The 14,020-nt window shown below is 43.5% G+C and overlaps 1 protein-coding gene across 1 annotated transcript; it reads left to right on the top strand.

The window, feature by feature from the left end:
- The first annotated feature begins 490 nt into the window (after nucleotides 1-490).
- On the top strand, nucleotides 491-12,160 carry UCHL1 (ubiquitin C-terminal hydrolase L1). Its single transcript, XM_036273809.1, has 9 exons — nucleotides 491-589; nucleotides 712-723; nucleotides 1,179-1,307; nucleotides 4,132-4,282; nucleotides 6,520-6,605; nucleotides 6,683-6,730; nucleotides 7,477-7,543; nucleotides 8,396-8,454; nucleotides 11,733-12,160. The coding sequence occupies exons 1-9, from the start codon at nucleotides 557-559 to the stop codon at nucleotides 11,817-11,819; spliced, it is 672 nt and encodes a 223-aa protein (XP_036129702.1). The 5' UTR covers nucleotides 491-556; the 3' UTR covers nucleotides 11,820-12,160.
- Nucleotides 12,161-14,020: the final 1,860 nt, after the last annotated feature.

Genomic DNA, 14,020 nt, shown 5'->3' on the forward strand with positions numbered 1-14,020 from the left:
TTTTATCCTAATCAGTCCATTAAAAAACCGAAACCCGGTACTGGTCTGATTTAACATGGAGGATGGATTGTCTAAGGTCAAATGCAAACTGCTACGAGATTTGGGAGACATCTATTTATATTCATATTAAATATATACCTGTTGAACTTGGGCTTTTTCTCAACGTTTCAAGAAACCCTGAGATTCTCGGTAAGGGGGACGGTAGAAAGGAAGAGTTTCCAGAAACTTCGCAAATAATTAGACTTCGTCAAAAGGACTGTTCCATACACTCAAGGAACACCCACCAGCCAACCCATCTCCACAACCACCAGATTTTCTCACCAGCAAGCGAGACTGCAAGGTTTGGGGGCCCGGCCGTACCACACCGCGCTGCGCATAGGGGAGTTCGCGCCCATCTTGCTGAGACTGACCGTTTCCCCCTCGTTGGTTTTGCCCCGATCCCCCTGCGCAGGCACCTACAGTGCGTCAGGCCAGCGCTTTATAGCGGCAGCCTGGGCGGCTCCATTCGCTGTTTTTCCTCTTCTCCGGGCGGTGACTTCACCTGTGGTTCGCGACGATGCAGCTCAAACCCATGGAGATTAACCCCGAGGTGAGCGTCAGGTGCACCGAGGCCCCGGGAGCGCTTGACTGAGGGTCAGCCCATGCCAGGGAGCCGTATCCTGACTGGTTTTATTGTTTGATTTTTATTTATTTTTTGCATTTGTCTTTCAGATGCTGAACAAAGTGAGTGGCGTCTCGTGCTGCCTCTGTCCCCCTCCCCTCCGGGAGCGCCCGGGCGGAGGCTCCCACCTGCTCCGGCGGTTTTGCAGGGACTTAACGGCGTCCTGCGTGCTCCAGAGAAGCCGGGCTGGGGCACGGTCCGGACACTGTCCCTGTGCCCGGGCATCGGGGCGGGGGTGGGATGCAGGTGGAGGAGGAGGCTGCACCCAAATGCGGGCGCCCGGCCCAGCTCCCGAGGGCGTGGCTCGGGCGGCGGGACTCCGGTGCCCCGGCTTCGCGGGAGCCACGTGTGGGCCGCGCTTTGTGCTGTGTCATCGCGCCGGCGGGTCGGGGACCGGGCAGAGACTCCTCCCAGGCTCCGGTGGGGGCGCTGAGCGTGCTGCCTGCCCCGCCCTCCGGCGCGTGCCCACCATTTATTTGCCTGTCTCCACGAGCCTGGCCGCCTTGTCTCCTTGCAGGTGCTGGCGCGGCTGGGGGTCGCCAACCAGTGGCGCTTCGTGGACGTGCTGGGGCTGGAGGAGGACGCGCTGAGCTCGGTGCCGGCGCCTGCCTGCGCGCTGCTGTTGCTGTTTCCACTCACCGCCCAGGTAGGGCGTGGGGCCGGGGTGCGCACCGCTCCCGAACCAAAATCAGGCATCGAGGGCAGTATAGACTCCAGGCTCCTCTTCCCATCTGGCTTAGGTGCCCAGACCTGGCAAAAAACTGTCCCCTCCCTGTGGGGGATGGAGGGAGGAGCCCACACTCTTGGTACCTACTCATTGTAATTGCCCTTGTTCATCCATCCAGCATTGCCTCCAATTTGGAAGAGAAGCAGGATCTCAGTTCCATCATCCCTCAGGGAAATAATTCATCCTACTCATAAGTCCTTTGAACCTAGGTTTTTCTGGGCCTTCCAGTCCAAGGCATGGCTGGTTGTTTCCCTTTAAGGGCTGTCACCTGCCAGTGTGTTGTTTCTCAGACTCCTACCTTGCTATTAAAAGGAGGGGGATGGACTTGCCTAAACCACAAGAAAACAATAGGTTATTTAATTCTCCATCTCCACTGCCTGGGTAACCCGTGGACTCCTGGAATTCTTACCACTCTTCCACTGCCTACAACGTGCACACTTGGATTTTAGCCTCACCAGTGTGCTTTTGAAAAAAAGCTTAATTATTTGTATATGGTTCCTGTGTGGGAACCTCCTTCCATCTCTTATCCTCTTTCCTCTCAGACCTTGTAGGTAAATGAAATAGGTGTGCATTAGAGCAATGTTGGAAACACCTTTCCATTTCCCTTTAGATGGTCTTCCTCCTAGAAGTGTGCATGGATATATGTACCTCAAAGACTGAGCATCAAATATAAAAAAGGTAGCTGGGTTAATTGTTGTCTTGTGATGTATGGAATTCCACTAATTAGCATGGTATTGTCTATCTCCTATTGCTGTCACTTGACCCCTGATTTGGGAGTGGTTGAAAATTTTCTTTAACCAAACTTGAGGCATTAGCATTTGTGGCATCATTCCAAACAGCTTGAGCTTAACTGAAGCACCATCCTAAGTCTGGGTGTTGTAGAAGCACCCTCTGCATAAATTAAGCCCTATGGGAAGTTCCAGGCATTCCTTCTATAAATGGGTTAAAAACCCTTATTATACCCCAGTGACATGATTTTTATTGCCAAAGCTTTACTTTGGTAAAAACGGAGCTGCAAAAAATTGCAAGTCAAATTAACTTCCCTGTTGACCTAATGAAATGCAATCTCCTTTCTTATTTGAGCCCCTCATGGAGCTCTCTTATTAGAGGAACCATGATGACTCGGAGGTTTTGAGCAGCTCTCAGATGCAAGGCCTCTGGGAGGCAGTGGTGCAGCATGGTTGTCTTTCAAAAACACACTGGTCTCCTTTCGTTGGATCAAGTGGTTCTTGTTAGAGAACGTCTGGTTTGAACATTCTGTTTGAAAGAGCTTAATACTTAGTTTTTTAGCTCCAGTTCAGTCTGTCAGATTTATTGAGCACCTGTTCTGCGATACAAAACACCTACTGGGCTAAACACCAAAGCAAATTCAAAGAAAAGTTGAGGTTTGTTGGTTGACTTCCAAACAGACTAATGTTAATTTAGAAAGCATTTAATTTTATGTAGGAGAATATTATGAAATCCTAAATGGACCACTTCTAAAGCATTAATTTTAAGTGAAAATGAAGTATTTAAATAAGTGTCTCCATGCAAGAGCTCAAACAACACTAAAGGATGATGCTATCCTGTTTAAAAATTTTTAATTAACCTAGAAAAGTGAAAAGCCTTAATCATCAATGAGTAACTCAGTTCAAGAATCTGGTAGATATATGATGCTAGAACTTCCTACTAGCTGTGGAGTTTAAGTTGATCTTGTGGGAAAAGAGATCGTGTTTCTCTGAAGCTGTCTCAGACAAGGCCCAAACTTCAGTGCCATGTACAGTAATGGAGGGCTACTAGAACTGGAAATATGCTTCTGGCATTGTCTGAATTATACTGGTTATGGGAAATAGTGTTTCTGTAGCATTAGCGACCTGCTTTTAACTGAGATGTCATACCTGCAAGGTTTTTAAAACTTGTTAGTGAAAGGTTTAGACAAGCCCACTAAATGACTGGACCCAGAGCGAATGGATGCTTTGAGGAAAATGACTAGTCTCATTCATTTACTGGCCTCTACCTCTTTCCCCTCCCATTGCTAATCTGTCCTCAAACTATAGTTGGCAAGAACAATCAAGTGTCACGTCTTTCTCCTGTAGGATGAGGAGGAGTTTTTGTGAAATCACAGCCAGCACCCTGGGTCAGTTGTCTTTCCTTCAAAAAAAGAGAGAGGAAGTCATAAATTTCTTTAAATCGCGCTTTCAACAGTTAAGACTTGTTTTTGAAGAGAAGTGTACTTGGATAGAACAGAGGTAGAATGTTAAAAAATAGTGGGCTATAAACTGGCTATAAATTAGCCAAAACTTGATTGGGATGATCATGTGAGATAGTGTCATTGTTGGTGTTAAAAGAAAACTTTGGCTCTTTATGTTTCTATTTAAGATCTTGAGTTTATATAATGAACTTGTTTTCTATTTAAGATCTTGAGTTTATATAATGAACTTGTCTGTTTTTTTTGACTTTGTGGCACCATCCACTTCCAGCTAGAAGGCTGCAGTGATGTCTAGACAAAGCCTTGGGCAATATCCAAGGCCCTTACTGCACTGCAGCATCAGGGTGGAGTCTCAGAACCTCTCAGAACCCCACAGGCTGGCATGGGTTTGGGAGGCAGACAGGCCATTCCCTGGGCGTTGGCTGGCATCTAGAACCAAGGCTTCTGGTCACACATCCTACTTTTGTTTCCATTTAGGAGGTAGAACTTACTGTGCTGCCATCTGTTCTTTGCATTTTTATTTTGAGATATTAACATGTTTTTTTACATTCACAGCATGAGAACTTCAGAAAAAAACAGATTGAAGAACTGAAGGGACAAGAAGTCAGCCCTAAAGTGTACTTCATGAAGCAGACCATTGGGAACTCCTGTGGAACCATTGGACTTATACATGCAGTGGCCAATAATCAAGACAAACTGGAATTTGGTAAGTGTGAGTTTGAGGCCAGTCTTCCTCTAGTTGACCTCTAATTAACCATCAGTCTTCATTCCAAAACCCACAATGGTCTATTCAGCAAAGACACTGCCTTCAAAATGTTTGAAACTTACTTATCCAGATATAATCAGTGGGTGAATTCTTCTTTCTCTCTTTTGAGGTAAACTCATTTTCTAAGAAGCATGGTTTGGCTTCTTCCACCTGGAGAGGAAGAGGGAGTGATAATTTTGTATCACTCTGTGTGTGCTCTTCACTTTTGACAGCTTAGGAGGGTTTCAGGTGAGGGATAAAGAACACTCGAGGGCCAACAAGTGTTGTGATTCTCCTGTGTTCAGTTCTCAATGATTCTGAAAAATTAGAGATACTGTTAAGCCCTAAACAGCAATAGTTAGGACCTGTCTGTAATGGTGCTGTCTCTCAAAAGCAACAGGAGCAACAAAACACCTTAGAGCAGGTGGACACAGTGTGAGAGTCGCAAACCTTGAAGGGATGCAGCTGTGGACAGTCAGGTCAGGGGCTTGAGTCCATCTTCAGTGGATGCTTAGGAGGATGTAGAAGAAATAAGTGGGTCTCAGCCCTAAAGCTTATCAGAGGCACAATTAACAGCACTAAAATATGTTAAATTACGTGGCTATTATGTCCGGTTTAGGCCAGGAGTTGGCTAACTTTCTTAAAAGACCGGAGAGTAAATCCTTCCAGACCTGAGGGCCATGTGGTCTCTGCCCTCGTCATGTAAAAGCAGCCCCAGATTCAATGTGAACCAACGGACAGGATGTGGCTGTGTTCCAACAGAACTTTATTCACACAAATGGACAGCAGATTGATTTAGACACTAGGTGGGATGGCTAAGAACAATAATTTAACTTAATAGTCCACACTGTTGCTTATAGCAGGTCAAATATTTCTTTTGATAAGGGAAATGTGGCCAAGACTCTACAACTGCTATACTTTTAAAATAAACAAACAAAACTCACCTGCCTGGCTGTAAACATGCAGATCTTGTAGAAGTTGCTTTTCCAGATATTACATTGAGCCGTGTTAGAAAGTTGCAGCTCGGTCCTTTCTAGTTCTTCTGCAGTCAGTCTCACTTTATCGAGACTATTGGGTTCTTGAGGTCAGCAAAGGTACTGTAGTTTTTTTTGGTAACCATGGTCATCACGGTGCCAAAGGCTTAATCTGAATCACAGCCCCCTGCATAAAGTTAAGAGGATTCCTGTCACTTCCAAATTTTGAATAGTCCCAACTTAACAAATTTACTTTATTTATTTATTTATTTTTCCTCACCTGAGGACATTTTTCCATTTTTGTTCAGATAGAGCTGGAGGGAAAGAGAGGGAGAGAGAGAGAGAGAGAGAAAGAGAGAGAGAGATTGAGAGAGAGAAACATCGACGTGAAAGGGACACATCGAGTGGCTGCCTCCGGCACAACCCCAACTGGGGCCGGGGACAAACTGCAACCGAGGTACATGCCCTTAGTGGGAACTGAACCCGGGTCTCTCTGGGCGCAGGCAATGCTTTAACCACTGAGCCAGACTGGCCAGGGCACAAATTTACTTTTTTTACGTTTAGACTGAAAGTTCAAGTTGAGGTTTGAACTGTCCACACCAAGCAGCGACTAAACACTTAAACTAGCCGTCAGCCCTTCAGCTGTCCCTAGGCTAGACTGTTTGGCTCTTAACATTTCTATTTAAGATCCTTAGGTTAATGTTTGTCTGGGTAACTGCAGGACTAAGCTCGCATTTTCTACCTTGAAATAAAAATCTTGATTGAGAACTGATATTAGATTAGAATGTTGTTACATCATGTATGCAGTTCACGTTAATTGTGCATTGCCAGGTGCTGTACATACAGCAGTAGACAAGACTGTTTTTATGGCACTAAAAACCTTACAAATACACGTTACCCATGGATAAGTGCTGTAACGGGGATGGTAAGAGATTTGAGGGAGAATGTGAGATGGGAGTTGGAGAGTGGCCAGGAGCAGAGGCCGGCACACTTGACACCTGGGAGGAACTGAGAGTTCTCTGCTTGAATGCAGACAGGGAGTGGAGGGGAAACGAGTCTGGGCAGAAGGAACAGCCCATCCACATCCTGGGAGGCCGTGGTAAAAATTCAGGTGGCTAAACATGACCGGCGGCTGTGCGACAGCTTAAATCAGCAATGAGTGTGCACGCATTTGCATTATTTTATCTATACTAACATGTGCATTCTTTTTTGTTTTTTTTTAAGAGGATGGGTCAGTCCTGAAACAGTTTCTTTCTGAAACGGAGAAGTTGTCCCCCGAAGACAGAGCAAAATGCTTTGAAAAGAATGAGGTAGGAAGAAAACTTCCTACCTCCCTTTTTCAGCAACTCTGGAAGTTTTTGTGCTAACGATTCTCTCTTGTCCGCAGGCCATTCAGGCAGCGCACGACGCCGTGGCGCAGGAAGGCCAGTGTCGGGTAAGTGCGAAGACAAAGCAGAGCCTGGCTGCCCGCTGCCACCTGTGTTTTCCCTAAAATAGGTGCAGTAACCTCTTACTGGAACACAGCAAACAAATGTCTTCCACCCAGTTAACAGAGCCAGTTAGCAATAAAAACTTCTACTGGAATAATGCTTTGACCGACCTGTTTATAAAAACGGCTCTTAAATCTAATTGGCAATTGACATAGTCTTGAGTGAATTCAAACTGATAGTATTTTGTTTAGAGCCAAGTGAGTCTAATAGAGTAACACCCCACCTAGTAATTGAGCATTCCACATATTCTTTTCACAGACTGTTGGGTACAGTAAGATATACAGACAAGGACTGACAATTTCTAGAAGGATTATGTACCATTAACCTGAACAGAGCCTTCTAGTCAAATGTTAAATTAGATTAAAGTCAGTTACATTGCCTCTCTAATGATAGTTCATTCTGCCACTTTCTAGCCTTGTCCTTGGATGAGATAATTATCCTTCCTAAGCCTTAATTTCCTCCTCAGTATAGAGCAAGTCCTAGAGTTCTGACAGCTACAGTATATCTACCTTAATGAGCTTAGATTAGAGCCTAATATATTAAATACATAAATCTTATCTATAATAATTAAAAAATACACAAACAAGTTGGTTCAAGCATATTTATTTGTTACATATCACATTTATTTTTAACAAATTAAGTTCTGCTTTATAAATACCCATTTTCAAAAAAATGTCTTGGCTCTCTTCAGGTAGATGACAAAGTGAACTTTCACTTTATTCTGTTTAACAACGTGGATGGCCACCTCTATGAACTTGGTACGTTTTACTCCATTTTTGGAATTTAATCTAGTTTCATTCTTTCATACTTACTTCCTTTTACAGTATTGGCGTGTAACTGTATAGCACTTTAGTATGTCATTGTTTCTGAAGCCAAAACAATGGGATTCTCATGGGGGAACTTAATCCTTTATGCTGCCCAGAGCGTCCCCTTGGGCAACTGACCTGCTAAATGAATGGCTTTAGTCAGACCAGTAAAGAGACTCGACCGGCACCAGTCAAGGTGGGAGTGTTCAGTTCTTCTAGTTTTCCACTACAGTGCTGACAGCATAGAATCTCTAGCATCATCCTTTTCAAACAGGGAATACTTTGGGGAAAAGATAAATGGCTAAATAAAACCTAGGTGGTGTAAAAAAAATTTGTACATTTCTATTAACTGGTATATGGCAACAGAAAGATGATCCATCTTGTAAAAGTCATCCTCTTTGTATTAACAGAGAAAGCTGTGTTGGCTCAAGTCAAGACACTGGGCAAATGAGCTAATTGGCAGTCATTGAGGGGCAAAAGCAATTGCAAGGGGCCCTTCTTGCCTCTACCTTCCTGCACCTCAGACACTGAATCTGCCCTTTGCTCTGTGCTTCTTTCCAGGAGACAGGACACAGTCCTTCAGTTAGAGTTGCTGGATTGGGCTGTGTGATCTTGTTACTTGTAGATGACAGTTGCCTGGGATGGATACCTAGGAGCACTTGAACCTCATTTCTAGCATGTTGCTTTATCATCTCTTTGTGGAGTGGCAGTGGTATTTGGAAGAATCTAAAACTTTAGGCTGGACAATCACAGTAGTCAGAAAATGTGCAGAGAACACTGACATGCCTGGCCTCTTTGTTGCAGATGGGCGGATGCCTTTTCCAGTGAACCACGGCTCCAGTGCAGACGACTCGCTGCTGCAGGTGAGCTTTGGATCCGGCCCCAGTGGGGCCCACATGTCGTTAGCCAGGCTGTCTGTTCTGAAGTGCTAACACCTTTTCAGACAGCCAGCACCACAATAGCATTCTTTGGGGCTTAAAGATCATCTTAGTAATTCTACCTACCTTATTTTGTAGCAAGTGGTTTTAAACAGGATCCTTCAGAGCAGCCTTGACTAATCTGTATCGTGTGCTGTCTTTAGCCCACAGTTAGACTTAGCCTGAAAGCCATTGCTTTGCTGCTTTGTGGGATTAAGGTGACCATTGTCCTCTTGTCAGAATACATCCTAGCTAATGACTCGTGGGACAGCAACCAGAGCCTTTCCTCATGCCTCCCAGACTGCTGGATTTGGGTCGGTTTTGTAGGCATAGTGTATTATGAGTTCTGGTTAGGCAGTTAACTTCAGGAGCATTTTCTTCCCACATGGTCCACTGTTAGAGGACGAGAGAAGCGGATTCAAAACATGCCTGACGAGAACTTTAAGATCCAGGATGACAGTGTGACCATCCTGGTACAAGTGACTACAGAACCTCTGAGTTCTGGAGCAGAGCTCGTTGACCACACTAGGCCTCCTGAAAAGGCATCTCTGCAGTTGAATCTGTTTGCTGTTATAAAGGAAAGTTGCTTAATTGTGATGAAATAAAAAAAAAAATGCTGTTAAGGTATAACTGCTGCATCTGTGGTACTAACAGCTAATCTTTTTTTTCAGCCCTTGCTGTGTGAAGACCAGGGGTTGACTAACTTTTTCAGACAAGCTGTTTGAGCTTTGGGTGGCATGTAACCCTGTTGCAAGTCTTCAGTTCTGCTGTTGCAGCTCCAAAGCAGCCCATAGACACTGGATACATGAATGTGTGTGGCTGTTGCTCTGAAACTTGAGTCACACAAACAGGCAGCAGGCTGGAGTTGGCCCACACGCTGCAGAGTGCTGATCCCTCTCCTAGGTGCTCTTCTAAGGGACTTACAGCTTCTGTAGAATCCTAAGGATAGTGTGAGGCAGGTATTACTGTTCACATTTTACTGGCGAGGAAACTGAGGTGTAGAGGTTAAGTGATGCCCAAGGTCAATGACTTAAATGGCAGAGCCATGGCTCAAATCTAGACAGTCTGTCTCTGGAGTCTGTACTTTTAGTCACTGTACAACACTGCCTTTCTATACAATAGACCTGTCCTTGGAACATCATAGACCTGACGACTTGGAGGTTCTAGTGGTCCAGATGATGCCACTCTAGGAGGGAGGGTCACATGCTTCAGTTTTCTGGTATATACACCTGAGATCAAATGGAGCTAATTCTTGGATATGCAGAGGTATATGAGAGTAGTAATATAGAATGAGAGCAAGACCTAGAGGAGCAGAATGGGGGGAGATTTGCATGAGAGTCAGCATTTACTTACTTACGGGAGAGAGTGAGAACAAGGGCCACGTTTCTGGTCATGACTCATGTAGGGGAAATACTCTCCAAATAAAGCTCTGAGGTCCATTCTGATTCACATTTAACACTAATACCATAAAATGCACCCCACATGGGATACCTACAACTGTTATATGAGGAGAATTTATGAGGTGTAGGGAAGGTAAAACTTTTCTGTTCAAAAAAATAAAACCAACTCTAATTAGACTTTTATTTCAAATCAAATGAATGTAAACTAGCATCTTAATTAGTGAAAATTCTTGAGCGAGGCTGGTTCTACATGGTCAAAGATGTTTTAGGTTTTCTAAACTAGACACACAATCTACTTAAGCCAGTGAGAAAATACATAAACTAACCCAAGCATCCTACACTTGCATGACGTGAGTCCCAGCTCATAGTCTACACAGGAGGTGGCTGTTTTCTCTTTAGAGGCCACACTTCATATTTGTCTACACTAGGAAAGCCCTACAGGTCTGGAATTACACTGTATTAAAAAATCTGGCAGAATAAAATGTAGATGTCAGTCTAGACCCACTTTAGTTTTGCTAAGTGGTTTCAAAGTAGGAATGAAATTCTGCCATGGTTGATCTTTTTAAGGGCCACACACATTATCAAGTCAGTGATTTCTAGACTTTGGAGCTAATGTTCTGTGTCATAGAGTATTATCTGTCCTATTAAAGATCTTATAAATTAACGTGGTTTGTGGAGCTATCTTTCAAATGGACTCTACAGATTGAACAGAGTGATTAATATTTATGATCCCAAGGCATTTTTAAAACCTAGGATTTGGTAAATAACTAATACAGACATACTTCCGAGATATTGCAGGTTTGGTTCCAGACCTCTGTGGTAAAGAGAGTGGTATCACAATAAAGCAAGTTGTAATCTTTTTGTTGGTGGAGGGTCTTGTTTTCAATTTGTTTAAAAAACAAAAACAAAAAAAACGCAGTCTGTGGAGTCCTGGCTGGTGTGGCATGGGCTCGGTTGGGCATCATCCTGTGCACCAAAAAGTTACTGGTTCAATGCCTGGTCAGGGCACGTGCCCGGGTTGTGGGCTTGATCCCCAGTAGGGGGGGTGCAGGAGGCAGCCGATCAGTGTTTTGCTCTCACATTGATGTTTTTCTCTCTTCCTCTCCCTCTGTCTTTAAAAGTCAATAAAAGTGTTTTGTTTTTTTTAAATCTCTGGAACTCAGTAAAGCAAAATGCAATAAAACAAGATATGCCTGAATTGAAATCAATTTTCTGTTACCAATCTTTGTAATCTAGGTCTTAGAATTAGTAACACATCACTTGTCTGTACCTGGAATACCAGGTATTTAACCTTTTAAGGCTGTTTTGTAAAACGTTTACTTGGAAGAAATTTCTCTCTAATCGGCATTTCTGAATTAGAAGAACTTTTCCGTTCTGGAAGAGAGGTCAATTTTCTATCTTGTTTCAGCTTGAGGAAAAGAACATGAATAGTGTAGTTTTGTTGTCAAAACCAGGCACCAGGTGGGAGAAACGGGGACTCTGGTGGAGGTAATAAAGGAGTCCAAGCCTCTGAAGTCGGATCTGTGATGCAAGTCTGTCCCTCCTGGCACGTGATTTTTTATCTCTTGCATAAGCCCTGGTTTTCAAGTTTGATGGGAAGTTTTAAGTCGACCAGGCTGCACTTGGAGCATTCAGAGGCCTTACCGGTACTTTCTCTTTCAGAAACTTCAGACTTGCATCACAGATCCGACTTCAGAGGCTTGGACTCCTTTGTCACCTCCACCAGAGTCCCCGTTTCTCCCACCTGGTGCCTACTTTCTCTTTCAGAAACTTCCATTCTGAACTGTCGCGGTTTGGATATTAATGGACATTGCTTCTTTTCAGGACGCTGCCAAGGTCTGCAGAGAATTCACCGAGCGTGAGCAAGGGGAGGTGCGCTTTTCTGCCGTGGCTCTCTGCAAGGCCGCCTAATGCCCTGTGTGGGCACTGAGCTCTTCTCCCCTCTTCCCTTCACCATCGAAGTGTACCCCTGCCCAAGCAGTCTTAAAAGGCTTCGGTATCGTAGAACATAGCTATTCTCCTTTGGTTCTGTAGCTATAGCCCTCAGCCACACCCGAGCGCTAGTGGAGCTCAGCTGTCCATTGAGCAGTTTGGTGTAAGCTCCAGACGGAGAAGCATCTCCCCATTGTATGTCTGTACCTCAATATATCACGCTTTAAATGGCTACTTTGGTTTGTGTCTGGAAGTTAAGGTCTTGGATGTGGTTTAAATTGTTTGTCCTTATAAGGAATAAAACTTTTCTGCTGATACGAGAAGCCTAAACTGGTTTTTATTTTCTCTTTTACCTTCCCCTCAATATATCCGAAATTATGTTGATAGTGATAAAGGTATATATCTTCCACATAAATAATTTATGTAGTCTAGGTAAGAAAACTATAAAAATAATGCTGATTTAGCCCTGACCTTTGTGGCTCAGTTCATTGGAGCATTGAGCCCATGATCCGTAGACCAAGGGGTGGTGGTTTGATTCCCGGTCAGGGCACATACCTGGGTTGCAGTTTTGCTCCCCTGTCAGGGTCGATGTTTCTCACATCGCTGTTCCTCTCCCTTCTCTCTCTCAAATCAATAAATTAAAAAACATTACTGGTTTAGTGTAACTAGACATTTTTTCTATATATTGATGTTACTATGTGTAGTTGTAGACTGAAATACTTAAAAAATATATTTTAGAATAATTTTAGGTTTACAGATGCCCTTCATCCATTTCCCCCTTTGTTATCTTACATTAGTTTGATGCATTTGTTATAATTAATGAAAAACATTGATAATATTACTAATGGCTAATGTTCATAGCTAATTCACATTTCCTTAGTTTTTAAAAAATATCCTTTTTCTTTTCCAGGATACACATTTCATTTAGTTGTGATGTTTCATTAGGTTCCCCTTGGCTGTGATGATCCCTCAGACTTGCCATGATTACCTTGACAGTTTCGAGGAATTCTGGTCAAGTGTTTTGTAGGATGCCCCTTTATTAGGATTTGTCTGATGTCTCTCATGGTTAGACTGGGTTATGGGTTTTGCTACTGGGTTACCTTTGAGGAAGACCACAAAGGTAAAGTGCCATTTTCATCATATATAAAGGATACATGCTATCGACATGATTTATTACCATTGATACTGACTTGATCACCTGTCAGAGGTGACATTTGTCAAGTTTCTCCACTGTAAAGTTACTTTTCCCACTCCCACCGCCTTCCCAACGACTCGGGAGGATGTCTGCACAGCTCACACTAGGGAGTTGAATTATACTCTAGCTCCTTGTGGGTGGAGTATCTCTAAATTGTTCGCAATTGTTTTACAAGGGAGATTTGTCGTCTCTGCTATTTATTCAATCATCAATATGAACTGGATAGTTCTTTCACACTCTGTTATAATCCAATACTACATTTTGCTCAAATTGTTCCAGCTTTGACCACTGAGAATTATTTCAGTTGCTTCCTTGTCCATTTGACATACCCTAATCAATGTAGGTTTGGGATTTTTCTTTTTCCCCCCCAGCAATTCCTTGCTTTCTAGAAATTAGGTTTTTTTTTTGTTTTTTATTTACTTATTAAATTTTTTTTCTTTATTGATTTTAGAGAGGAAGGGAGAGGGGGAGAGAGAGAAACATCAATGAGAGAGAACATCGATTGGCTGCCTCCTGCATGCCTTCCACTGGGGATTTGACCCACAATCTGGGCATGTGCCCTGACCAGGAATCTAACCGGCGACCTCTTGGTGCATGGGTTGACTCTCAACCACTGAGCCACACCAGCTGGGCTAGGTTCTTTTTTTTTAAACACCTTTGTCATTTGTTAAGACTTATTTTATAAGCCAAAGAACTTATATGCATAACCAATGGACACAGACAATAGTGTGGGAAAAGGCGGGAGGGGGGTGGGAGTGGGGAGGAGAGGGTCAATGGGGGAAAAATGTGGAACATCTGTAATACATTTTATATCCAACAGTAAAGATTTTAAAAAGACTTATTTTATAGATAAGGACATATGGAATTTATTGGCTTGCAATAAAAGTTAAATGACATTTATTCTCAAGAATTGGTACTTGGCCCTGGCCAGTTTGGCTCAGCGGTTAGAGCGTAGGCCTGCGGTCCTGAGAGACCCTGGTTCGGT

The sequence above is a fragment of the Molossus molossus genome, unplaced genomic scaffold (genome assembly GCF_014108415.1).
Source record: "Molossus molossus isolate mMolMol1 unplaced genomic scaffold, mMolMol1.p scaffold_m16_p_1, whole genome shotgun sequence".
NCBI lineage: Eukaryota > Metazoa > Chordata > Mammalia > Chiroptera > Molossidae > Molossus > Molossus molossus.